Here is a 27,251-nt window from a genome sequence, read left to right on the forward strand (position 1 = left end):
CTGTTTTGGATGAAGGTAGGGCTTGCTCATGGTCGGAGGGGAGGGAAGGATGGAGGGTCAGCAGGAATTCGGCTGCGCAGTGGGGGTTGCTCAAGGGTTCTGCTGCACAAGGGATGGGAGAAGGATAGAAACTGGGCAAACTTCTGCTGCTCAGGGGGATGGGAGGGGAGGAAAGATGCTGCACATGTGGGGGAGAGAAAGGAAAGAGGAAGAATTGGGGTGAAGGAGAGGAAGGGAGAGATGATCATGTGCATACCCCCAAAATAAGACCTAGTGCAGGGGTAGAGCAGAATTGAAAGGGCACACCACTGGTGCTGCCAGATTCAGGGCAAATTTTTTCTATTTGATTCGTCCTATTGAATCTATTTGATTTGTTTTTCCTGCCCAATTGGGGGGGGGGGGTGGTTTCCCCCCAAACGTCCTGGCAGCTTCCCTCAGTGACGCGGTAGAAAGAAAGCCTCAGCAGGAAAGGCCGCAAAGCAGCTAGTTCAGAGCTCCGCCACCACTGCTGCTTTAGGAGACCTCGAGGAATGTCAGGTCTTACCGGAAGAGGTCACTGAATTGACAGCATGATTTTCTCGGACAATAAATCGATTCACCGAAGTGAATCGGGCAGTACTACTAGGCAAACTGTAGTCTGTGGAGATCTTGAAAACTAAACTGGATTATGCATCTGGAGGACTTGGTTGCCTACCCCTGTTCTAACTATTGGGCTTGTCCCCCTGCTCCACTAGGCGTATTTTGAGCTCCTGGTGTCTGGGAACAGCTGGTTTTGCAATCCTATATAAACCTATAAAGAAAATATTTATTGAAAACGTGGAATCGACCGTTTCCCTCATTCAGCTTTTACCCAGTCCCGCGCTTCTGGCAGCAGTTCTTATTTGATTAGGAGACTACTATCCCCACAATGCAATGTGTTTTTTTATTACGCGCCTTTCCGGTTTAAGGAGAAACGTATGGTAATCCCTTACGTAATCATAAAACTACCGCCTTGTCCTTAAAAACAAACAAACAAACCCCCCAAAACACTTATTCCCCCTTTAAAGGAACGGAAGTCGAAAGGCATTAGTGGTTGAAACTGAAGTCGCAAGTTATCCATGCTGTATGAAAGGTTATTAAAAAAAAGGCAAAATACTGTACTTCCAAAACAGACCTTTGTAGAAGAAGTCGACGAATATATAGCACGAGCGTACAAATGAACTGCCATTGCGTTGACGATCTGCTAAACCTGTAAGTTCTTTTATCATTACCCAGCCTAAGTTATAATCTTAAGAGAGACAAAGCTGTGTTAGTGGGAAGTATGTGGGGTCAGTTACAGTACACGTACTGTTAAACCGCACCTACATATATGCAGGGAGAGAAGCAGGAGCTTTATATGCAATCTACGTTCTCGCTGTAGCCCAGGAGTATTTACTCCTCATAATGGTGTTATAGGGGGTTGGGGAGTACCTTAAATTAGAGGAACTAGGCTGAAAATAGTGTTTTATTGTATCTCCAAACTAGTAGTTTTCCCTGGTATTTAATGTTCCTACTAGAGATACCAGCGGTACAGGTTCATACAGGCCATGGCCTAGCCCTATTAGAACTGATTGAGGGGTATATATAGAGTTATCAGACATCCAGATTTCCCTGGACATGTCCAGGGGTCCGGACGGCTTTTTAAAACCTGGCACTTTGTCCGGGTTTTAAAAAGCCTCCTCTAAATCGCATTGGACAGGAGGAAATCCATGACAAAGAATGAGCGGGGACTGGGACATAACAGGGTGGGAATGGGTCTGGGCTCCGGATTTAAAATCTGGCAACCCGTATCTGGACGTTTAACCTGTGTGTAAGTAATTTGTCTGTGTTTTCATCTCGAGGTTGGGTCTGGTAGGGCCTCCGAGCATGCGCGGATGGGATGTGATGATGTCATACTCATGCGCGTGACAACATTACATCCCATCTGCCCATGCTCGGAGGCCCTCCCAGCCACAGCCCAGAGTATTGGGGAGGTTCATGTGGGGGCAGAGCTGGGTTGTGTCCCGGTTTTTACTTTGTGAACTCTGGTAACACTAGGTATATAAGAACTTAGGGTTATCATATGGCAGCAAAGACATCAGCTAAAGCACAAACTGTGAGCTAATTAGTGTTTAAGAGGAGAAAAAGACATCAGAGACCTTTATTCAAGCAATACAAGACTGCTGAAAGCAATGAATAAAGAAGGTCGTGGCCCAGTCATCGATCAAAAACCTCCATTGAATTTTTTGGGTTTTAAAATATTTTAAGTATTTTAAAGTGCATACATTTTTTTAGGGAACAATTTTAAAGTGCATTAAAGTGCATAAATTTTCAATTGTAAAGGCAAAAAGATAGTGCCAAATGTTAAAGCATTTAACTTTAGTTTTTCTGAACGCCACATGTTGACAGATGGGATTGCATGCCTGACGCGGCCTCCATTTCACCTCGTAAGGCTTCGCAGTGCTGCAATCATCTTAATACAAAGATTTAAAAAAATGTTACTTTTTGACTTTAAACAAAAAGAACAGCTAAATAAAGTGCTTACTTAAGAAACAGCAACTTACAGATCACAACTTCAAATGCTTGTCATGTTTCAAAAGATGGCGCTGGATACGTCAGACACCATCAGCATTTAATAACCAATGGAATTTTTTTCATGTGAAGTAATGTTAAGCATATGGAAAATCACTGAAAAGATTGTACATGAAGCATGATTTTTTTTTTAAAAACTGAAATTGATTTAATAGAAGACAGACCAATCGAGTCTGTCATTCAGACCTAAAGGAAATAAAGTCTTTAAGGTGAAAATCCAAAATGATTCTTGGCGTCTTAGGGCCAGAGTACAAACACCATCTTGAGTATGTTTCAAAATGACATCTAGTACAAAGCATCATAGCTGTTGAAAAGTATGTTTTTCTGTGAGGCAGTGTTCAACCAGGGGTTCTTTTATGATGTTACGTTTGATGTTTGATTGATTTGTGTTCTGCTAGATGTGATTTTAATTCCCTGGTTGTCATGCCGATATAGATCTTTTACATGGGCAAACGATGGAGTATACCACAAGATCCGTTCTATAGGTACTAAAATGTTTTAACTTGTAAATTTTCCCTGATGTAGGATGAACAAATTCTTTAATTTGCAAGGTGATGTCACAAAATTAAATGATCCTCATTTAAAGTGGCCTGTTGGAAGTGTCGAGGTTTTCGTTTGGGTTGAAGAGGTAGATTGGCTGAAAAATTCTTTAAGATTCTTGCCCCTTGAAAAGGCAAATCTCTGAGGAGTATTTTGAAAAAACTGGTAAAAATTGTACAATGTCCCAACGTGACCTGATTATCTTTGTTAACTCTTTGCTGAGAGTTGAATATTTGAGAATGCAAGTAGAAATCCAATCTGAACATTTGGTATGGTCAGATTCTGACAGCAAGAGGTCTCTATTGTTATTGACTCTAGTATAGGATTGATGGAGGATTAGAGAGGGATACCCTCGTGCTCTTAGTTTCTTCTTGTGTTTTAAAATCTTTAATTGATGAACAATTCTGACATAATCTCAGCATTTGAGAATAGGCAAGCTTTTCTTGAGATGGTACGGATGGCAACTATTGAAGTCCAAAAACGTATTCTTTGCTGTGGGTTTTTGAAAAGACGATGTGATGAAACATTCGTGGGACCATGATACCAATATATCCAAAAAATTGTATAATGATTTTCTGAAAAATTAAGAGTGAATTGTATATTGGCATCGCAAGACTTCAACCATGTATAAAAAGCTATTAAGTTGAGCAGATGACTCAGTCCATAAAAGAAAAATGTCATCTATATATTTTCCACTGAATATAGTAGAGGGTGTGTGTAATCATAGCTTAAAGGGCAAAGAAGTCAAAGAATTACTGGATAACTGGATAAGACTTCTCAGTATGCAAATAAGCAAAATATATATCTGACTTATAAAATAAGTAAAGTGTTCACATACACTCAGAATTGTGAAATTTGACCAAGAGCATTAGCTCCTATAGCCAAACCCACCGCCACCATATCCACTGTGTATGACTTATTTTGAAGAAGCGCTTGAAAAAGACATACTGTTCAAGTGCTCAACTAATTTTCAATGGCAAAAGAGAGAAAGAAGTTTGCACTTAGCTTTCAACTGTGTTAGCAGGTCCCGACATGGACCATGTTTCGAAATTCTTTCTCAAGGGACCCAGAGGGTGATGTAAACTGCTCAAAATGCCAAGGAAATAAGAGTAGTGTGATACGGGCAAAACACCTTGTAATCTGTGAATTAAAATATAAAATGTCACTCGCATGTGATTGCACAATAACCATGATTAAAGAGAAATTCTATAATAAAACTCTTCAAAAAGCAACACAGGAAAAAGTTAGAAAGGGTACTTGCCATATACATAACATAGCTTTGCTTCACTGCTTCATTCATATGATGGCTGTAGAGCCGCCGAGTGAACCAAATACCAAAGGTGAATGTGCTGGCATAGTCTCAAGAAAGGAGGAGCTATGCACAGCTTTGCGTATGAACAGTATGTCTTTTTCAAACTCTTTTTCAAAATAAGTCATAAGTGATGGGGCGGTGGGTTTGGCTATAGGAGCTAATGCTCTTGGTCAAATTTCACAATTCTGAGTGTATGTGAGCACTTTACTTATTTTATAAGTCATATATATATTTTGTTTATTTGCATACTGAGAAGTCGTATCTATATATTTCCACCATGTGAAGATTTTTTTCTGAGAATGGAGAATGATAGATCCAACAATTTTCAAAATGAATCATAAAAAGGTTAGCTATTGAAGGGGCAAATGTTGCACCCATGGCTATACCTTTGGTTTGTTTAAAAAGATTATCATCTGACGTGAAAATTTTTTCACACTTCACCAATTGTGAAAGTTGCAAAAGAAAAGATGTAGGAATGTTATGAGGTTTTGTACGCATTTCAAGTACTTGTTGTATGACATCAAGAGCCTCCTGCTGGGGAATTGAGTATAGAGTGCTGTAACATCTAATGTGGCCATGATAAATGAACCTTTTGATGTGTCTACAGATTGAAGTTTAGAAAGAAAATCCTTGGTGTCCTTGATATATGATTAGGCCTACTGTATATACTCGAATATAAACCGAGGTAACCTTTTTCCCTCCAAAAAGGAGAAAAAAAGGTTGACTCGTATATAAATCGGGTGGGTTAATATTCAAGTGCAGTGCCCTGCTTGGCTCTGCACCCAGCCCCCCTCTCCCCTCCTTCCCTCCCTCGATTTGCATTCATCCCCCTCCCTCCCTCCCCTGCCAGTCTCTGCACCGAGCCCCCCTCCTTCTAAACTAAACTAAAACTTAGCTTTATATTCCGGATCATCAACCAGAGGAAGCTCAACTCAGTTAACAATAATTAAAAACAATGCTAAAATTGCAAGGAGATTAATTTTCAAAATGTTTAGCCTCCATTGGGCCTGCCGTAACTCCTGGTGGTCCAGCAGTGGGCTGGGGCAGGAGGGTTCCCTCCCACCTCCTGTTCTGGCCAACTCTCAGAAGTTTACCTCCTTCCCCGGCTTTTACCCAGTCCTGCGCTTCTGGCAGCAGTTCTTATTTGATTAGGAGACTACTATCCCCACAATGCAACGTGGTTTGTTATGAACGCCTTTCCGACTTAAGGAGAAATCCCTTTGTAATCATAAAGCTACTACCTTGTCCTTAAAAAAACAAACAAAAAACCCACTTATTCCCCCTTTAAAGGAACAGAAGTCGAAAGGCATTACTGGTTGAAACTGAAGTCTCGAGTTATCCATGCTGTATGAAAGATTATTTAAAAAAAAAAAAAAAAGACAAAATACTTCCAAAACAGCTTTGTAGAGCAATTTTTCATCAGTCTCAGCTTGATTTATTCCTAATTAAGGGTCCCTTTATCAAGCTGTGCTAGAGGGTTTTAGTGCAAGCTGGCGAGGTAAATGATGTGCCGCTCACAGAATTCCTCTGAGCATTGGGGCCCTTACCTTGTCAACCCGTTCTAAAAACCTCTAGAGTAGCTTGATAAAGGGGGGGGGGGGGTTAAAAAAAAAACCTGTGGAGTGATTGAACTTATGAAAAATTATCTTTCAGTCAGTTGGAGTACGTAAATCTGGCCCTGGACTATGCCCAGAATGAGAGTCAGACTTTTCTTTTTGTATATTTTGGTCATGAATACTTGACCAGAAGAGCTAGCTAGTGCCCAAAGATTGTGTGCATGAGATCAGGATTAAATAATCCTTTTCAACAATCCCCACTCAAGACCACTCAACTAGTTGCACTGATTTTCTCTAAAGACCCTGTGAAGAGATCTGCTTCCCCCACAGCACTTGCAGCTCCGCCCCTCCTTCCCATTGGCTTGAGCCTACCACAGCCTCTGCAGTGAAAGGGGAAACATGGAAAGCTGTAATGGTCTAAAATCTGAAAAATATCCTTAAACTTAGCAATCCTTCTGGTTTTGAGACAAATGTATAATTTTTTAGAATCCTGAAAAATATCAGCCAGTTGGCAATCCTAGCTTTCTGAATTCTGAGCACATTTGACAGGATCCCCCTAAACTTTTGGATTCAATGTATCCCATAAAGGCCCTGAATGCAGGCTACTGGCAGCCCTCCATGATTGCAGTTTGATACTACATATCTAAATTCCAAGTTGTACTGTAAGAAAATATTTATTTTGCAATTATGTAAAAAGCACATGATCTTGGCTGTATTAAATTCATAAAAAATGTAATGGCCTTACAGAGACATCTTTGTAACAGTAACGTTTCTTATATTTATTTCAGATGCCTTCTTTGCTTGGCGAGCAACATTTCCAGATATGTTAAAGACATTAAGATTTTGCCTTCAAATATAAAAGATAAACTGATCAAGCTAATGAGTCTGAAAGGACATATAACAGATTCTAATATAAGTCAGGTAAGATACAGAAATTATTTTACAAAAGCCCCCACTTATGGGTCCAGCATCCATCTCCATTCCCTTCCCTTCACCCTGTGGGTCCAGCATCCATGACCTCTGCTCTCCCCCCTCACCCCCCCCCACTGCAGTTCACCATCTGTCCCCTTCCCCTCCTATCTTCCTTCTGCGGGTCTGCCTCTCTCACGCTCCATCCACCCCACCTGTGGCATCTCCCTGCCATCCTGCTCCTGACCCGATAACCCCTTTTCTTCCCCCATGCGGGTCTGGCTTCCAGTCAACTCCCTCCCCGTGTGGAGCCAGTATTTCTTACCTATAGGCCCTCCAAAAGCAGCAGCAGTCGGCCATCAGAGAAAACGCTGTAAACAGGCTGCTTGCACCAGGACCTTTCCTCTGCTGTGTCAGAAGTGATATGGCAGTATTTAGCATTACAACATAAGAATTTCTATACAGGGACAGACCAAAGGTCCATCAAGCCTAGTATCCTGTTTCCAACAGTGGCCAACCCAGGTCCCAAATACCTAGCTAGAGCTCACATAGTATAACAAATTTTATTCTGCTTATCCTAGGAATAAGCAGTGAATTTCGCCAAGCCATTTCAATAATGGCCTGTGGATGTCTCTTTTAGGAAACTATCCAAACCATTTTTAAACTCTGCTAAGCTGATTTCACCACATTTTCTGGCAATGAATTCCAGAGTATAATTACATGTTGTATGAAGAAATATTTTCTCTAGTTTGTTTTAAATTTACTACTTAGTAACTTCATCGCCTGCCCCCTAGTCCTAATATTTTTGGAATGAGTAAACAAACAATTCCTATCCCATCCCTTTTATTATAATTTTTGTTGCCCTTCTCTGTACCTTTTCTAATTATTCTATATTTTATTTATTCAGTTTTCTATACTGTTCTCCCAAGGGAGCTCAGAACAGTTTATATGAATTTGTGGAGATACTCAAGCATTTTTTTCCTGTTTGTTTCAGTTGCCCCCACAATTGGTATATTCAGTGCCTTGGCCCAGAACATCGCATAGAGTCCTGCACACGTTCCATTCTTCAAAAACGCACCATTAAGTGCTGCATTCTACAGCAGGAGAAGTTGTTCGGTGTCAATGTGGAGGGAGCTAATGTATCACATGCATCGATGCTAAAGCCCTCGACATAGAAGACACCGATGTCGTCCAGTGCACCGACATACACTCCAGTGTCGCAGGTTATTGTGCTTTCTGGTAAGCCAGCTAAAAAGCCACCAGCTTCCCAGACGGGGTTGCAGGTCACTAAGGCATCGAATCCAATCATGCCGACCAAGTGAAGACCCCATATGCGACTCATTTCTTAATTGAGGGGTGCATCATCATCAAAGTCATTCTCTTTGGAATGAGTCACAGCACCGTTGGTACTGGTGACAAAGCTACAGGTACTGGTGCTTACTTTTCAAGAGAAGCTTGAATGCTCTCTTTCGTGCAGAGTATGGGGATATGTTTTGGCTTGTTACCCCGACACCGACTCCACCGCTGCCGGCCTAGCTTGAGCGTCACACCACACAAGATGCCGATATTGCTACTGCTTCATCGATGCATCATCAAGGCTCTCAACACCGGTCATTATCCAGCCATACATCGAAGCATCATGGCTGAAGACACTGGTCCAGTTTGTCGAAGCATCATTTTTCTTCTTCTCCTCGATGTTCTCAGTCTAGCAAGTCAAAACATGTTTCCCATAAACGTCGAGAGAAACGCAAACATCTTGCATTGCCTTCCTCATCGAACCAACACCTTTCCAAGCGGCAGCATTGATCTCCATCACTACTTATTGACTCTGATCTTCAAACTGATTCCAATATTGACGTTTCTCATTCGACCACAGAGGCCTATGACTCTCCTGAGCCACAATCTCCACGTAAGACTCCTCCTAGAGAGACATCCCCTATGGAGAGACTGTCCTTCACTTGCTTCATTAGACAATTGGGTTAAGGATCTGTCTATCAAGCTTGAGGCAGATTCCAAATATAGCGCTGAATTTTTGAAAACTATGGACTATGATCAACCTCCTAAGTTGCTTATCAAACTTCCTTTCCATGGAATTTTGAGAAAAACCCTTCATAAAAATTAGGAATCTCCTCTCTCTGTTCCTGTTGCTCCTAGGAAATTGGACTCCCAGTGTACAGGATTATTCCCAGTCCAGGTTTTGACAAACCTCAACTGTCTCATCAGTCTTTAGTGGTGAAATCCACATTGAAAAAAATCTACCCCGTCCAAAGTTTACACCTCAGTCCCGCCAGGTCGAGAGGGATGTATTATGGACAGGTTTGGTAGACGTCTTTACCAAAACTCCATGTTGGAAAATCAAATTATTAGTTACAACTTCTATTTCGCATGTTACATGAAACATCTAGTTAAGCAACTGCCTGGTTTTCAAAAATATCTTCCGTCTCATCGAAAGAAGGAATTCCGGCACTTTGTTTGCACCCTTACCCAATTAAGACGGTACATGGTTCAGTCTTCTTATAATGCCTTTGAGTTGTCTTCCAGAGCTGCTTCTATATCTGTGGCCATGAGAAGATTAACCTGGCTCAGAGTGGATGATATGGATGTTAACTTCCAAGACCAGTTGGCCAATATTCCTTGTCTGGAGACTCGATGAAGAATGCTACTCAAAAGCTCTTTGCCCACAAAAAGTATTGGGATGCTTTACTTAAACCTAAACCCAAGCCTTCCACAACAAGATCATTCAAGCCCTCTACTTCATACCAGAGGCTTTTTCGGCCAAACCTTCTGCTCCTTCCAGGCCACAATAGAAGAAACAGAAGCAACAACGTCCTCAGAAACCTCATGCGTCTGCTCCTGCTAAATCGATCCAGTCTTTTTGATGGGCTACTTGAGAGCAAAGTTGCAACTCCTTTACATCAACCTCTTCCTCAGGCAAACGGAGGTCACCTCCAGCTTTATTTTCATTGTTGGGAGTTGATCATCTCGGACATCTGGGTTCTACAGATCATTCGAGAGGGTTACTCTCTTCATTTTGCCACCGTTCCTCCAGATCAGGGATGCCCACACTTTTTTGACTCGCGAGCTACTTTTAAAATGACCAAGTCAAAATGATCTACCAACAGTAAAATTTTAAAAAAACACAACGCACACTGTACGCATAGAATTGTTAATTATCATTCCTATTCCGGGGTTTTTTCAAAGAGGTCAAAGCAGATGACTATGTACTGTCACCTCAGTAACAACCATACAAAAATAGACAAATACCCACCCCCCTCCCTTTTTACTAAACCACAATAGCAGTTTTTAGCGCAGGGAGCTGCGCTGAATGCCCAGCGCTGCTCTCGACGTTCATAGGCTCCCTGCGCTAAAAACCACTATTGCGGTTTAGTAAAAGGGGACCATATTGTAAAATATAGACAGCAGATATAAATTCAGACACATTTTGATCACTAAATTTAAAATAAAATCATTTTTCCTACCTTGTCTGGTGATTTCATGAGTCTCTGGTTGCACTTTCTTCTTCTGACTGTGCATCCATTCTTTCTTTCAGCCTGTATGCTTCCTCTCCTCCACACCTCATTCCCTCCCCCAACTTTTTCTTCCTCTCTCCCTGACCTTTCTTTCTTTCTCTCTTCATGCCCCCTTTCTTTTTTTCTGTTTCTCTTCTTTCCTTCTGTCTCCCTTTCTTTCTTTCTCCCTGCCCTTCCCCAAGCCACTGCCGCTGCCATCGGGGAACAGGACCCAAACCGCCACCAATGGATAACAGGCCCCAAAGCCGACGCCGCCCCATGTTCTCCCTGCTTCGGGCCGACCAGCATTCCTCTCCCCGACGTCAATTCTGCCATCGGAGAGGAAGTTCCACCAAGCCAGGCAGCGATTGGCTGGCCCGAACTTCCTCTCCGACGGCAGAATTGACGTCGGGGAGAGGAAGACTGATCGGCCCGATAGATCGCCAAGGCAAAGTGAGTCCTGGGTGATCGACTCACTTTGCCTTGGCGAGCTACCCGTCAATCGCGATCAACCTATTGGGCACCCCTGCTCCAGATCATCCTCCAAGAGAGTCTGCTTTAAACCCTCATCAGTCCGCCCTTCTTCAGGAAATTGACTACCTGCTTCTTAATGCCATTGAGCTGGTTCCTCTGGAGCAGCAGAACCGGGGTTTTTACTCTCACTACTTCCTTGTCCCGAAGAAGACATAGAAACATAGAAAGATGACGGCAGAAAAGGGCTACAGCCCATCAAGTCTGCCCACTCTACTGACCCACCCCATTAAGTCTGAGTGCATATGACTTAGTTCCTTAGCTCGACCTTCGTAGGGATCCCACGTGGATGTCCCATTTATTCTTAAAGTCGAGCACGCTGGTGGCCATGATCACCTGCACCGGAAGTCTGTTCCATTGATCCACCACCCTTTCTGTGAAGAAGTACTTCCTGGTGTCACTACCAAATTTCCCTCCTCTAAGTTTAAGCGGGTGCCCCCTTGTGACCGAGGGTCCCCTGGGAACGAATATGTCGTCTTCCAGCTCTACACGACCTGTGACGTATTTAAATGTCTCAATCATGTCACCCCTTTCCCTGCGTTCCTCTAGAGTATAGAGCTGTAATTTGCCCAGTCTTTCTTCGTATGAGAGACCCTTGAGTCCGGAGACCATTCTAGTGGCCATCCGCTGGACCGACTCGGCTCGAAGCACATCTTTACGGTAATGTGGCCTCCAGAATTGCACACAGTATTCCAGATGAGGTCTCACCATGGCTCTATACAGTGGCATTATGACTTCAGGTTTGCGGCTGACGAAGTTTCTCTTGATACATCCCATCATTTGCTTTGCTTTGGACGAGGCCTTCTCCACTTGTTTGGCAGCTTTCATGTCTGCACTGATGATTACTCCCAAGTCCCGTTCTTCTGAAGTCCTAGCTAGTGCTTCTCCATTCAAGGTGTATGTTCTGCATGGATTTCTGCTGCCGAGATGCATGACCTTACACTTCTTAGCGTTGAATCCCAGCTGCCATGTCGAGGACCAGTTTTCCAGCGTGATCAGATCCTGCGTCATATTATCCTTGAGATTGCTTTCACTTACTATGTTACACAGTTTGGCGTCGTCGGCGAACAGTGCTACTTTTCCCTGAAGCCCCCGGGTCAAGTCCCTTATGAATATGTTGAACAGGGACGGTCCCAGTACTGATCCCTGCGGCACTCCGCTAGTCACCTTCGATGTCTCAGAGAGGGTGCCGTTGACCACCACCCTTTGAAGTCTTCCACTCAGCCAATCATTGACCCATGCAGTTAGTTTCTCACCCAACCCCATTGATTTCATCTTGTTTAATAGTCTACGGTGCGGGACACTGTCAAAAGCTTTACTGAAATCCAAGTACACTATGTCCAGAGACTCTCCCGAGTCTAGTTTTCCTGTCACCCAGTCAAAGAAGCTGATGAGATTGGATTGGCATGACCTGCCCCTAGTGAATCCATGTTGACAGGGATCCCTCAGATTTCCCTCATCCAATATCGTGTCTAATTTCCCTTTAAGTAGAGTTTCCATGAGTTTACACACTATTGATGTGAGACTTACTGGTCTGTAATTCGCAGCCTCCGCTCTGCAACCCTTTTTGTGCAGAGGAACAACATTGGCAGTTTTCCAGTCCAGGGGGACTCTCCCCGTACTTAGGGAGAGATTGAAGAGCATGGCTAACGGTTCCGCCAAAACATCGCATAGCTCTCTGAGCACTCTTGGATGCAAATTGTCCGGTCCCATGGCTTTGTTCACCTTGAGTCTCGACAGTTCTCTGTAAACATCTTCTGTTGTGAAATCAAAATTCTGAAATGGGTCTTCCATGCTTTGCTTTGCTTCAAGCCGTGGCCCGTGTCCTGGTGCTTCGCAGGTGAAGACTGAACAGAAGTAATCATTCAGCAGTTTGGCCTTATCGGAATCTGTTTCCACATAGTTCCCTTCTGGCGTTCTAAGACAGGAGGTCTTCGACCAATATTAGATTTCAGAGTAGAGAATGACACGGGGAAAAAATCTGTCCCCGTCCCCGGCCCACCATCATCTGCACCGCCCCGTCACCGCCATTCCATTCACCGCCCCGTCACCGTCACTGCCATCCCTTTCACCGCCCCGTCACCGCCACTGCCATCCCATTCACCGCCCCGTCACCGTCCCCGCAGCATCCATATAAGCCTTAGTACTCTAATATTTAGCGTATTCCATTCTTATAAATCAAAGTTCCTGCTGCTGAACTAGAGAAAGAGATGTTCAGCTGGCAGGGCTTTGTTTATAAATTTTTATTAACACAACTAATATACCACCATAATGTTTCCGACAGAGGACAAGTATGCAATAAATGCATTTTGCTGTTTCAATGCCAGTGCTCAGCAGAACAACAGACAGCAATATGGACATTCACCTTATGTAGTACTTTTTTAATATATAAAAATAGGCAAAATTAGTTGCTTTTTTATCATTATATTTTCTTGCCATTATAGTATTCTTCATTGATCATTTTTCTTTTTAAATTCAAAACAAATTCAACCTATCTTGTGTCCCAGCATGAATTCATGTTTCACTCAATTGACTGTTTCAAGGGAATTAACCCTCCAACTTCCATTTGCAAAAATACCCAATGTTGTTCCTTCTATGAGCAATATTTAAATTATGAGGAACAACATTGGGTATTTTTGCTGAATTGTGTGACACCATTTGGGCTGAACATGAAGATTGAAAATGCCTGGTTAGCCCTGGACAGATGATTTGAACAGCCAGGAGCCTGTCCTGGCCATTTAAATCATTTTGAATATCTAGTCCAATGATAACAGAATTAGGGTGATTATAGAAACATAGAACTTTGTTGATCACTAAAAACAGTGGAGACTAAGGGTCTATCAAGCTCAGCATCCTGTCTTTGACACTGGCCAGCCTTGGTCTTTGGAACTGCCCATTGTGTCAGAAGCAATAGGGATTAAGTGACTTGCCCAGGGTCACAAGGAGTGTAGTGTAGCTCTAACCACTGGATTTAGAAGTTGGCTTCTTTTGGGATCTTTAACTCATCATCGCTAGGACTCGAATCTGAGTCCGTGGCACCTAACATAGAATGGAATTAGTATGGCAAAGTAATGAAGAATGGTCCAGCAGCCCCCACCCTCCCTCCACCTCACCTTATATTCGTTCCGAGTTTTCCGGCTTCCTTTTTCCCTAGCCGCACGCGTTCAAAAAGCCGTGCATTTAGCCAGCTCCCTCCCTCCACCTCACCTTAAATTTCGAGTTTTCCGGCTTCCTTTTTTCCGAGCCGCACGTGTTCAAAAATCCGTGCACGCGCGGCTGTGCGAGTCAATCAAACTTCTCCTCTCCTGCAACTTCCTGTTTCCGGTTGCGTAAGAGGAGAAGATTGATTGACTCGCGCAGCCGCGCGTGCACGGATTTTTGAACACGTGCGGCTCGGAAAAAAGGAAGCTGGAAAACTCGAAATTTAAGGTGAGGTGGAGGGAGGGAGCTGGCTAAATGCTGCGGGCGGTGGCTGCGGGGACCGCGCGATCCTTGATACCTCACTGCGGAGACAAGACCATTCACCGCCCCGCGGGCGGTGAATGGCCTTGTCCCCGTCGCCGCAGCGACTGCTAGTTTTCTTCCCCGTTTTCGGCGGGTGACCCGCGGCTAAAATGCGGTGGCCGCGGGTAAACCGCCACCGTGTCATTCTCTATTTCAGAGCTCTCAACAAATTTCTTGTCAAAGAAAAACTTCAAATGATATCTTTAGCCACCCTTTATCCCCTCTTGGCTCTCAATGATTGGTTATGCTATCTAGATCTCAAGGAAGCCTATATCCCCATTTATCCGGCTTCCAGGAAGTATCTCAGATTTGAGTGGCCCACCAGCATTGTCAATACAAGGTTCTACCTTTAGTCCTGGACTCCTCTCCCAGAGTCTTTACAAAGTGCTTTGTGGTGGTGGTGGTGGTGGTGGCGGCGGCAGTGGCTTTGAGGTCTCAGGGCCTTCAAGCCTTTCCCTACCTAGACAATTGGCTCATCAAGGATCCTTTGTCTAAAGGTGTACTCTTAGCAATAAATCAGACCATACTATTTATTCAGAACTTGGGGTTCGAGATCAACTTCCCAAAATCACAACTTCAGCCATCTCAGAAACCCCAGTTCATTAGAGCTCTACTCGACACAACTCAACTCGGGGCGTTTCTTCCTCAGCAATGCCAGGACACTTTAATCCAACTTTGTCAGCAGATCACCCAGCTTCAGTCAATTTCAGCCAAGTGTATGATGGTTCTTCTGAGTCGCATGGCTTTCACAGTTCACGTGACTTCCTTTGCGAGGCTTCATCTCCGGATGCCTCAGTGGTCTCTGGCTTCACAGTGTTCTCAAGCGTTCGCCTCTCTCACAACATATTTCTGTCGCCTCGTCTCTTCGATGATCGTTTCATTGGTAGATGAATTCTTCCAATCCTTCCAGACGTCTTTTGTTTTGCACACCTCTTCATCAATAAGTTCTGACCACGGATTCATCAACCTGTGCGTGGGGAGCTCATCTGGATGGCCTTCGCACTCAAGGTTACTGGTCCCCCCAGAGAACAATGCTTTCACATAAATATTTTGGAACTCGGAGCAATTTACTGTGCTCTCTGAGCTTTTCAGCATCTAGTAGTCATTCATGTCCTTCTAGTCTGACTAGACAATCAAGTTGCCATGTACTATATAAACAAGCAAGAAGGGACAGATTCTATCCTTCTCTGTCAGGAGGCTAAGAAGATTTGGCTTTGGGAGATTGCGTGCAACATCTTTCTCAAAGTAATCTATATTCAAGGGGAACAGAATTTCTTGGCAGACAAACTCAGCAGAATCCTTCAATCTCACGAATGGACGCTCAACTCGGCAGCTCTCCATCCCATTTTCTCTCAAGAGGAGACTCCTCAAGTGGATTTGTTTGTGTGTCCCCCACAACAACAAGTTGCCCCAGTTCTGCTCCAGACTGTACTCAACTCATCGCCTGGAGGTGGATGCTTTTGGATTGGATGCACAAGTTTCTCTATGCGTTTCCACCCATTCCTCTCATTCTTTTTAATTTTTATTTAAGTTTAAACAATAATATCAAGAACACCTTCTTGTACAAATTATTGAAAAAGATATAACAAGTAAAGCATAAACTACAAAATAATTTTTTTTAACTTAATCAATATTATAGTCCGAAATTTTTGGATCCAAGAATCTAATGAGTGAAAAAAAAATAAGACAATCATGGGTTTTCACCCAATATCAAATTAGGCTAATTATCTGACTAGGTTACAGGAGCATTAGTAACACATTAACTTTTTGTTGTTATCTCCCCTTCAAGTCTTTTCATAGAGAGAAACCCAGTTAACTGTGACGGTTCAAAGAATATATATGTATGAGATCTATATTTAACAATGCATTTACATGGGTACCGTAGCAAAAATGCACCACCTATCGCTGTTACCCCTGGTTTAAGAATCAAAAACTGGGATATATGCCTTAGAAAACCAGACGGGAATTATGTAGAATCAGATTCCGATAAAGCCGAACTACTAAATGAATACTTCTACTCAGTCTTTACCTGCGAGGCGCCGGGATCCGGTCCACAGTTGCAGACAAGGGAAAGTTCGGAAGACCCATTTCGGAATTTCGAGTTTATGCCCAGCAGCGTCTACTGTGAACTATCAAGACTCAAAGTGAACAAACCATGGGACCAGACAATCTACACCCCAGGGTGCTTAAAGAGTTGAGTGATGTCCTAGCAGAACCGTTTAACACGCTCTTCAATCTTTCCCTAAGTACAGGAAGAGTCCCGTTGGACTGGAAAACAGCTAACGTCATTCCACTCCACAAAAAGGGATGCAGGACGGAGGCTGTGAATTACAGACCGGTGAGTCTCACATCAATAGTGAGTAAACTTATGGAAACACTAATTAAACATAAATTAGATACGATCCTGAACGAGGAGAATCTACGTGATCCCCATCAAAATGGATTTACAAAGGGAAGGTCCTGCCAATCCAATCTAATCAGCTTCTTTGACTGGGTAACAAGAAAGCTGGATATGGAGGAGTCCCTGGACGTCGTGTACTTGGACTTCAGTAAAGCTTTTGATAGCGTCCCACACTGCAGGTTATTGAGCAAGATGAGTTTGATGGGATTAGGTGAAACATTAACTGCATGGGTCAAAGACTGGCTAAGCGGTAGACTTCAGAGGGTGGTGGTTAATGGTACCCTCTCCGAAACGTCAGAAGTGATCAGTGGAGTGCCGCAGGGCTTGGTCTTGGGCCCGATCCTATTTAACATTTTCATAAGAGACCTGACTCAGGGGCTTCAAGGTAAAATAACATTATTCGCTGATGACGCCAAACTATGCAACATAGTAGGCAAAAGCACATTGCCCGACAGTATGACGCAGGACCTACTCTTACTGGAACATTGGTCCTCGACTTGGCAACTAAGCTTCAATGCCAAAAAGTGTAAGGCCATCCACCTTGGCAGCAGAAATCCATGCAGAACTTACACCCTAAATGGTAAGACCTTAGCTAGGACTGCAGCAGAACGAGACTTAGGAGTGATCATTAGTGAAGACATGAAAACTGCCAATCAAGTGGAGAAAGCTTCACCCAAGGCTAGACAAATGATGGGTTGTATCCGTAGAAGTTTCGTCAGCCGGAAGCCCGAAGTCATAATGCTGTTGTACAGATCCATGGTGAGACCTCATCTGGAATATTGTGCACAATTCTGGAGGCCACATTACCAAAAAGATGTGCTGAGAGCTGAATCGGTTCAGCGAATGGCCACCAGGATGGTCTCAGGGCTCAAGGATCTCCCGTATGAGGAAAGGCTGAGTAAATTGCAGCTATACTCACTCGAGGAACGTAGTGAGAGGGGAGACATGATTGAGATGTTCAAATATATCACGGGCCGTATCGAGGTGGAAGATGATATCTTTTTTTCTTAAAGGATCCACGGCCACAAGAGGACATCTGCTGAAAATCAGGGGCGGGAAATTTCATGGCAACACCAGGAAGTATTTCTTCACCGAAAGGGCGGTTGATCATTGGAATGATCTTCCACTGCAGGTAATTGAGGCCAGCAGCGTGCCAGACTTTTTAAGAAAAAATGGGATAGGCATGTGGGATCTCTTAGGGGAAAAGTTAGGGGGGTGGGTCATTAGAGAGGGCAGACTTGATGGGCTGTGGCCCTTTTTTGCTGTCATTTTCTATGTTTCTATGTTTCTAACGTTTCTTGGTTTCCTTTGTCACGTCTGGGAACACCTGAACTTTTTGTCCTAGAAATTCCTTATGCCTATTTTTAAAGTACAATTTTAGAATCCAATTCTTGTCAGGTGACAATGCCACTGTGACTAATAAAGTAGTTGGTTTAACTAAATCTTTAAGAGATGTTTCTAAAATTGTTGTTATATTCATCTGTGGATCCGGTTCTCATACTAAAGAATATTGCTTTTTTATTTTTTTTTTCTTTTGTTGGGAGATAATGTATCTGAGCAAAGAGGGGAAATATATCCTCTGGTATGTTCAAAATTTCAATGAAATATTTTTTCAACATTTCTTTAGAAGACATCAATGGAGCTTTGGGGAAAGTATCCTAAGATTATTAGAACAAAAATTATTTTCCAGATTTTCCATCTTCCTTCTTAAGTTGGTATTGTCTATAATCGGAACCCCCTGCAGCTGTTTTGCATCTAAGAGCTTTTTTTCCATATTTTCTACCATCGTTTTTATAACCAAGGTTTCTTACTTGAAATTTTTTAATTCTTCTTTATGTTCAGAAAATTTATTTTCCAAATTGATAATTTGTCCCAGACTAACCACCAGGTCCCAAAGGGATTCAAGGGTTACATTGGTGGGTTTTGTAACAGCAAAAGTACCTGTAGGCACTGAGTCGAAATCCAGTGTCCCTGGGCTTCTCTCCATTCTATCTTGTTTCTCTTCTTGCTTCAGTGATGTTTCAGCTGCAGGATCAATCTTTTTGGGCACCTGGCCCAGTACAGCCTCCCAGGGGATAGAGTCTGCCTCTTCGGACAGAGTGTCCTCCCTTGGTGAGCTGGCTCCCTGCAGCTGTGGAGGTGGGGCCCTAACATCGGGGCTCAGTGTTGATTCCAGCCCAAGGAGATTCACTGCGGCTTCACTCAGTGTTGGCGTCTCTTGTGGGCAATTCCCCACAAGAGACTCCTGCTGCCAGTGCCTTAAGAAATCTTCAATAGTCACTGAAGGAGGGGTCCCCGGTACCGAGAGGCTGGAGCAGCGCTCTTCCCCCTACGCTTCGGCATTCTCAGTAGGAAATCAGGTGTAACAGAAGCAACTGTTCTTGACGCGTCTCTCCCCCAGTCAGGCAATCGCGGCTATCTTGGATCCAATCTATTTCATCCATTTCTGTCATTCTCAAGACCCTTGTCAAAGTCAAGCAGCAGTTGACCACTAGGATACTTATAGCTCCTCGGTGGCCCAGACAGCCTTGGTTATCCCAGGACAAGCAGGCAGCATATTCCCACACATGGGTGACGTCACCTACGGAGCCCCGCAGCGGACAGCCTCGAAAGCAAACTTGCTTGAAGATCTCGATCTTTCAAGGACTGCACCGCGCCTGCGTGCATGCCTTCCCGCCCGAACTAGGGGGCGCATCTCCTGAGAGGATCCTCAGTTCGTTTAATTCCGCGGAGACAAGAAGACACGTTTTTCTTCAGCTCTGCAGCACTTTTGCCTTCTTTTCACTGCGGCTGTTTCTTTTTTTTCAAAAAATTCGGTCGCTGTGCTCTACTTTATTTCTCCTTTTTCAATTTAAAACAAACAAACAAACAAATTTTTTGTTTCTTTTTTCTACGCTTGTCCGGCCGGTGAGTCTTGGGCCTAGGCCCAATTGCTCCTTCCGTTCGACACGGACTTTATTTTTTCTATGTCCCGGCCTCTCACCGGGTTTAAACGTTGTCGTCAGTGTAATCGTGTGATTTCAGTCACCGATCCCCACTGTCGCTGTCTTCAGTGCCTGGGTCCTTCCCATTCCCCAGAAGATTGTCATCGTTGCTTCACTCTCACTCCACGGGCTTTTCGACGCAGGTGCGCCCAATTTTTTCAACTTTTCGGAGACATGGAGCAACCTTCGGATTCGACTTCGACCTCGGCGGCTGCCCCGGTATCGAAGACTTCGACTCCGACAACATCGACGACCACGGTCTCAAAGGCTTCGACCCAAGTTCCGGCTGGAGCTTCGGTCTCGAAGGCCTCGACCTTGCCTGCTTCGGTTCCCTCGAAGGCGGTGCCATCGGTGAAGTCTTCCATGGAGGGTAAGTCTCCGGGTTCTCTTTCAGGTACCGCACCCAAGAAGCCACCAGAGTCCTCTGCACGTCCATCTTCCAAGCGTACCTCCAAGATAAGGGAATACTCACCTTCGAGGTCGCCCTCTTCGGAGCGTACTGCTGCACCTACGAGATCAGAACCTTCTGTCTCGGTGCCGATGCTGGAGGACATGCTAAAATCTATACTGACCACACAGATTTCCTCTTTAGTGGCTCAATTGGTCCCGTCCTCGACCTTGCCTCGGGTGGATCAGCCTGTCACCCAACCGGAGCATCCAGTATCTCGAGGCCGATCCCGGACACCGAAGAGAATACCTTCATCTGATTCTTCTCCGAACTCACCTCCTCCGAAGCACCGGTCGAAGCCTTCGAGACATATTGCTTCTAAGCTTCGGAGGGAGTCTTCGGCTTTGGATACCGAGACTTCTCTGCCTCATTCTTCGAAGTCGAAGCACGGATCCCGACACCATCGAGCATTGACTCGAAGTCCTTCTCGACCGAAGACTCCTCCGTCGAAACCGACTCGTCGAGACACTTCACCTCAGACCTCGACTCATTCAGTACCACGTACACCTGGTACTTCTCCATCCAGGAGCCTTAAGAGAAAACATTCTCTTACTCCACCTCACAGTGCAGCTTCTTCGGTGACTCTACACCTTGACTCGGAACCACTGTCACCATATTCCAGAGAGGCTTCTCCTTCATACTCAGCACTTCCTAGATCTCGCAGTGTGTCTCCTGAGGAAGCATCTGATTCCAAATCCATTTCATTTGCCAAATTTATCTTTGATATGGGACAAGTTCTCAAACTAGATCTTCATTCTGATTCTAAATATACTCCTGAATATTTAGCAGATATGGAGCTTCCTCATCCACCTAAAGAGTCACTATGTTTACCCATGACTCCTGTTCTCAAACAAACCTTTGTTCGTAACATGGAGACTCCTTATTCCATCACTGCCATTCCATCTAAATTGGAATCTCGTTATCGAATTGTTCCATGTAAAGGTTATGAAAAATCTCAACTTTCTCATCAATCCCTGGTAGTGGAATCATCTTTGAAGAAAGCACATCCTTCTAAAATCTACGCTTCAGTTCCTCCAGGCAGAGAAGGTCGTACCATGGATAAGTTTGGTCGCCGTTTATACCAGAACTCTATGATGGCAAAAAGAGTTCTTAATTATAGCTACATTTTTACATCTTACTTCAACCATTTTCTCAAGATATTACCATCTTTTTATCCGGACATCTCCACAACTCGTCTTTCGGAATTCAAACTCATCCTCAAGACTCTCTCTCAATTGCGACTCTTCATGTTACAAGCCTCATATGACGCTTTTGAACTCTCGTCTCGAGTATTTGCCTTTGCGGTAGCCATGCGTCGTTTAGCATGATTACGTATTGTTGACATGGATCCCAATCTTCAAGATCGATTGGCGAATCTACCTTGTCAGGGTAACGAATTGTTCGATGACTCTATTGAAGCAGCTACCAAGCGTCTCTCAGAACATGAACGCTCTTTTGCTTCCCTCATTCGACCAAAACCCAAACCTGCACCAACTAGAGGTTTTAAACAGACTCCACGTCGTTATCCTCAAAAAACGACTCCTGCTTTTTCCAGGCCTCCTCCTCGTCGTCCTCCTCAACAACAGCGCCAGCAAAAGTCTCAAACTCCTGCTGCCACCAAACCAGCTCAGTCTTTTTGACTGTCTCAGCCTGAGCATTCCAATTTCTCTGTTTCCAAATTCTCCCCTCCCCATAGGGGGTCGTCTGTCCACATTTTATCACCAGTGGGAGCTCATTACATCAGATCTCTGGGTGCTTTCCATCCCACGAGAGGGATACTCTCTTCGGTTGCTGCAGGTGCCTCCAGATCGCCATCCAAGAGAGTGTCCTTCCGATCAGTCGCACCTTCCCCTTCTTCTTCAAGAAGCTTGGGCTCTGCTTCGCCTGCGAGCTGTGGAGGAAGTTCCTATTCCACAAAGGAACTTGGGATTCTACTCCCGTTATTTTCTAGTTCCCAAAAAGACGGGGGATTTGCGACCGATCCTGGATCTCAGAGCTCTCAACAAATATCTAGTCAAAGAGAAATTTCGAATGCTCACTCTGCCAACTTTATATTCCTTAATGGATCAAGGGGATTGGATGTGTTCCCTCGATCTCAAAGAGGCGTATACTCATATCCCTATTCATCCAGCATTTCGCAAGTACCTCAGATTTCAAGTAGGAAGTCTTCATCTGCAGTACCGAGTTCTCCCCTTCGGATTGGCTTCTTCTCCCAGAGTTTTCACAAAATGTCTTGTGGTGGTGGCTGCAGCTCTTCGCAACCAGGGTCTCCAAGTATTTCCATACCTCGACGACTGGCTCATCAAAGCTCCCTCTTTTTCAGGGGTTATTGCAGCGACCCAACAGACTATTCTTTTTCTACAAAGTTTGGGATTTCACATCAACTTTCCCAAATCTCAGTTGACTCCCTCTCAGTCTCTCCAGTTCATAGGAGCAACTCTGGACACTATCAATCTGAGAGCCTACCTTCCACAACCACGTCAGGCCGCCCTTCTTCAGATTTCTCAACAAGTCTTCCACCTTTCAACTGTTCCAGCACGAAAGATGATGGTTCTGCTCGGTCACATGGCTTCTACAGTTCATGTGATTCCTTTTACCAGACTTCACCTTCGTATTCCTCAATGGACACTGGCATCCCAATGGCAGCAAACTGTGGATCCACCAGCTCGACTGATTTCCATAACTCCTTCATTGCGGAAGTCTCTCCGTTGGTGGATGCTCTCTTTGAATCTTTCAAGAGGCTTGCTGTTCCACCCTCTTCCTCATCAGAAAGTCTTCACAACCGACTCGTCAACGTATGCATGGGGAGTTCATGTGGACGGTCTTCGTACTCAGGGTCTATGGACTCAAGCAGACCGTCGGTGTCATATCAATCTGTTGGAACTCAGAGCGATATTCTATGCTCTCAAAGCTTTTCAACATCTCCTTAACGACATGGTGCTTCTTGTACGTACCGACAACCAGGTAGCTATGTATTATGTCAACAAACAGGGAGGGACGGGATCTCATTCCCTATGTCAAGAAGCTCTGAAATTGTGGCATTGGGCAATTCTTCACAATCTCTACCTCAGGGCTGTTTACATTCAGGGTCAACACAATTATTTGGCGGACAAATTGAGTCGTCTTCTACAACCTCACGAATGGATGCTCAATTCTCCTACTCTTCACCAAATCTTTGCTCGTTGGGGAACTCCGCAGATAGATCTGTTTGCTTCGCCTCTCAACTTCAAGCTGCCTCAATTTTGCTTCCGCATTTACGCTCCTCAACGTCTCGAAGCGGATGCGTTTCTACTGGATTGGAGGAATCAGTTCCTTTATGCCTTTCCTCCGTTTCCTCTGATTCTCAAGACTCTAGTCAAACTGAAGTCAGAACATGCCACCATGATTCTGATAGCTCCTCGGTGGCCCAGGCAACCTTGGTTCTCCCTTCTACTTCAACTCAGCACCAGGGAGCCTCTACTTCTGCTGATATTTCCTTCTCTACTCACGCAGAGTCAAGGATCCTTGCTTCATCCCAATCTGCAGTCTCTACACTTAACAGCTTTGTACCTTTCTGCATGACAGACTTTCCTCAATTTTCTCAGTCTGTTAGAGATATATTACTTGCTTCCAGAAAGCCATCAACTAGACAATGTTATGGCCAGAAGTGGACTAGATTTTCTACTTGGTGTTCTACACATCACTTACAACCTATCTCGTCCTCCTTAGCATCAGTTCTGGACTACTTGCTTCATTTGTCACAATCTGGACTTCAAACTACATCTATTCGAGTCCATCTTAGTGCTATAGCTGCTTTTCATCAGCCTCTCGATGGAAAACCTCTTTCTGCACATCCTATGGTTTCTTGCTTTATGAAAGGACTTCTAAATCTCCATCCACCACTTAAACCACCTCCAGTGGTTTGGGATCTCAATGTTGTTTTAGCTCAACTTATGAAGCCTCCTTTTGAACCGCTTGACAAAGCTCACCTCAAATATCTCACTTGGAAAGCTGTGTTCCTGATTTCTCTCACATCTGCTCGACGAGTCAGTGAGTTACAAGTTTTGCTTGCAGATCCACCTTTCACAGTTTTTCATCATGACAAGGTGGTACTCCATACTCATCCTAAATTCTTGCCTAAAGTTGTTTCAGAATTTCACATCAATCAGTCTATTGTTCTACCTGTATTTTTTCCAAAGCCTCACTCTCATCCTGGAGAAGTGGCCCTTCATACCCTGGATTGTAAACGTGCCTTGGCTTTCTACCTCCAACGCACTCAACTGCACAGAACATCTCCTCAACTTTTCATCTCATTTGATCCGAATAGGTTGGGACGTCCTATATCAAAGCGCACCATCTCCAACTGGACGGCTGCTTGCATTTCTTTCTGCTATGCTCAGGCTGGTCTTCCTCTGCAAGGTTGAGTGACGGGCCACAAAGTTAGAGCTATGGCGGCATCTGTAGCTTTCCTCCGATCAACTCCTATTGAGGAAATCTGCAAGGCTGCCACTTGGTCCTCGGTTCATACTTTCACCTCTCATTATTGTCTGGATACCTTATCCAGGAGGGATGGCCACTTTGGCCAATCTGTTTTGCAAAATCTTTTTTCGTAAATTGCCAACTTCCCTCCATCCCTTTTTACTTAGCTTGGAGGTCACCCATGTGAGGGAATATGCTGCCTGCTTGTCCTGGGATAAAGCACAGTTACTTACCGTAACAGTTGTTATCCAGTGACAGCAGGCAGATATTCCCACAACCCTCCCACCTCCCCTGGTTGGCTTCTTGGCTAGGTATCTGAACTGAGGATCCTCTCAGGAGATGCGCCCCCTAGTTCGGGCGGGAAGGCACGCGCGCAGGCGCGGTGCAGTCCTCGAAAGATCGAGATCTTCAAGCAAGTTTGCTTTTGAGGCTGTCCGCTGCGGGGCTCCGTAGGTGACGTCACCCATGTGTAGGAATATCTGCCTGCTGTCCCTGGATAACAACTGTTACGGTAAGTAACTGTGCTTTCTCCCTTCTACTTCAACTCAGTATCAAGGGACCAATACCTCTGCCAATTTTTCCATCTTGGTTCTCTTCTACATCCCAACCTTCAGTCTTTACACCTGACAGCGTGGTATTTTTTGCGCTGAGCTCAGCTGATCTTCACCTCTCTCAGTCTGTCAGACTCATATTGGAAGCTTCCAGAAAACTGGCCACTCAGCTCAGCAGTGTTATCAGCAAAATTGAACTTGTTTTTCTGCTTGGTGTCTTCTTCATCACCAGGATCCAAAATCCATCTCTGTTTCTTAAGTTTTGGATTGTCTCCTTCATTTGTCTGATTCTGGCCTCAAAACCACATCCATTAGAGTCCATCTCAGTGCTATCACAGCCTCTTATCAACCAGTGGATGGTAAACCTCTTACTGCTTAACCTCTTTTTCTCCAGATTTATGAAAGGACTTTTCAATGGCAAACCACCTCTCAAACTACCTACAGTGGTTTGGGATCTCAATGTGGTTCTTACTAAATTGATGAAGCCTCTATTTGAACCAATGTCTACGACTCATCTCAAATATCTTACTTGGAAAGTTGTTTTTCTCATTTCTCTCACTTCTGCCAGAAGATTAAGTGAACTGCAAGCGCTAGTGGCGGACCTACCATCACAGTGTTCCACTATGACAAGGTTGTGCTTCGCACTCATCCGAAGTTCCTTCCTAAGGTCGTCACTGAATTTCATCTCAATCAATCAATTGTTCTTCCAGTATTTTTCCCTAAGCCTCATTCTCATTCGGGTGAAACGGCTCTTCACACTTTGGATTGTTATCGGGCATTGGCCTACTATCTCAACAGGACAAAGCTTCATAGAACATCTCCTCAATTTTTTGTCTCCTTTGATCCCAACAAGTTGGGTCATCCTGTTTCCAAGAGAACGATTTCCAATTGGTTGGCTACATCTCGTTCTGTTATGCTCAGGCTTGGCTGCAATGGGCAGTTGAGGCAAAGCCCATAAAGTTCGAGCTATGGCAGATTCAGTAGCTTTTCTCCACTCTACCCCTTTTGATGAAATCTGTAAAGCTGCGACTTTGTCCTTGGTTCATACTTTCACCTCTCATTGCTGTCTGAAATCTTTATCCAGACGGGATGGGCACTTCGGCCAAGCAGTATTGCAAAATTTGTTTTCCTAAAGGCCAACCTGCCCCCATCCCATTCTGCCTGCTTGTCCTGGGATAAAGCACAGTTACTTACCGTGACAGGTGTTATCCAGAGACAGCAGTCAGATATTCTCACAACCCACCCACCTCCCCTGATTGTTTTTTTAGCTGGCTTACTGAACTGAGGAGCCATGCGCCTACATCAGATGGGAAGGCACTCGCGCATGCGCAGTATGGTCAGTCGCAAACTTTCTAAAGTTCTTAAAGTGCCAATGCACTTTTGCAGCTGTTTGTACTGGGACTCCGTGGATGACGTCACCCACATGTGAGAATATCTGCCTGCTGTCCCTGGATAACACCTGTTATGGTAAGTAACTGTGCTCTTTTCAGCTCTCTTCAAAAGACCCTTCTTCACCAAGAGCTCTCGGCCTTCCCCAGCTAAATGCCATAGAACAAGTTCCCCTGCAAGAGAGGGACTGAGGGTTCTATGCCAAATACTTCCTGATACCAAAAAGACCGGCAGTCTCAATCCAATTCTGGACCTCTGTGCTCTCACCAAATACTTAGTGAAGGAGAAGTTTTGCATGGTCTCTCTGTGAACCCTGTTACCACTGTTAGAGAAGAGCAATTGGCTCTGCTCTCTAGACCTGCCCACAGGAAATATTTTTGCTTTTGAGTGGGGACCTGCCACTTTCAGTACAAAGTACTGCTATTTGGACTGATGTTGGCACCAAGAGTGTTCACAAAATGGTTAGCGGTAATAGCTGCAATCCTCCGCTCAGCCAGCTTTCATTTGTTCCCTTACCTAGACAACTGGTTAATCAATGCTTCGCCATCACTTTAAGCTCACCAGACCATT

The 27,251-nt window shown here is 44.4% G+C and overlaps 1 protein-coding gene across 1 annotated transcript in view; it reads left to right on the forward strand.

The window, feature by feature from the left end:
• Positions 1 to 946: 946 nt before the first annotated feature.
• Positions 947 to 27,251, forward strand: part of AMN1 (antagonist of mitotic exit network 1 homolog) — a 125,383-nt gene continuing 99,078 nt past the window's right edge. The window contains exons 1-2 of the mRNA XM_033952401.1: positions 947 to 1,230; positions 6,786 to 6,918. Coding sequence (XP_033808292.1) covers positions 1,196 to 1,230; positions 6,786 to 6,918 — 168 coding nt within the window. The 5' untranslated portion in view covers positions 947 to 1,195. The remainder of the gene's footprint in view (positions 1,231 to 6,785; positions 6,919 to 27,251) is intronic.

The sequence above is a fragment of the Geotrypetes seraphini genome, chromosome 7 (genome assembly GCF_902459505.1).
Source record: "Geotrypetes seraphini chromosome 7, aGeoSer1.1, whole genome shotgun sequence".
NCBI classification, from domain to species: Eukaryota; Metazoa; Chordata; class Amphibia; order Gymnophiona; family Dermophiidae; genus Geotrypetes; species Geotrypetes seraphini.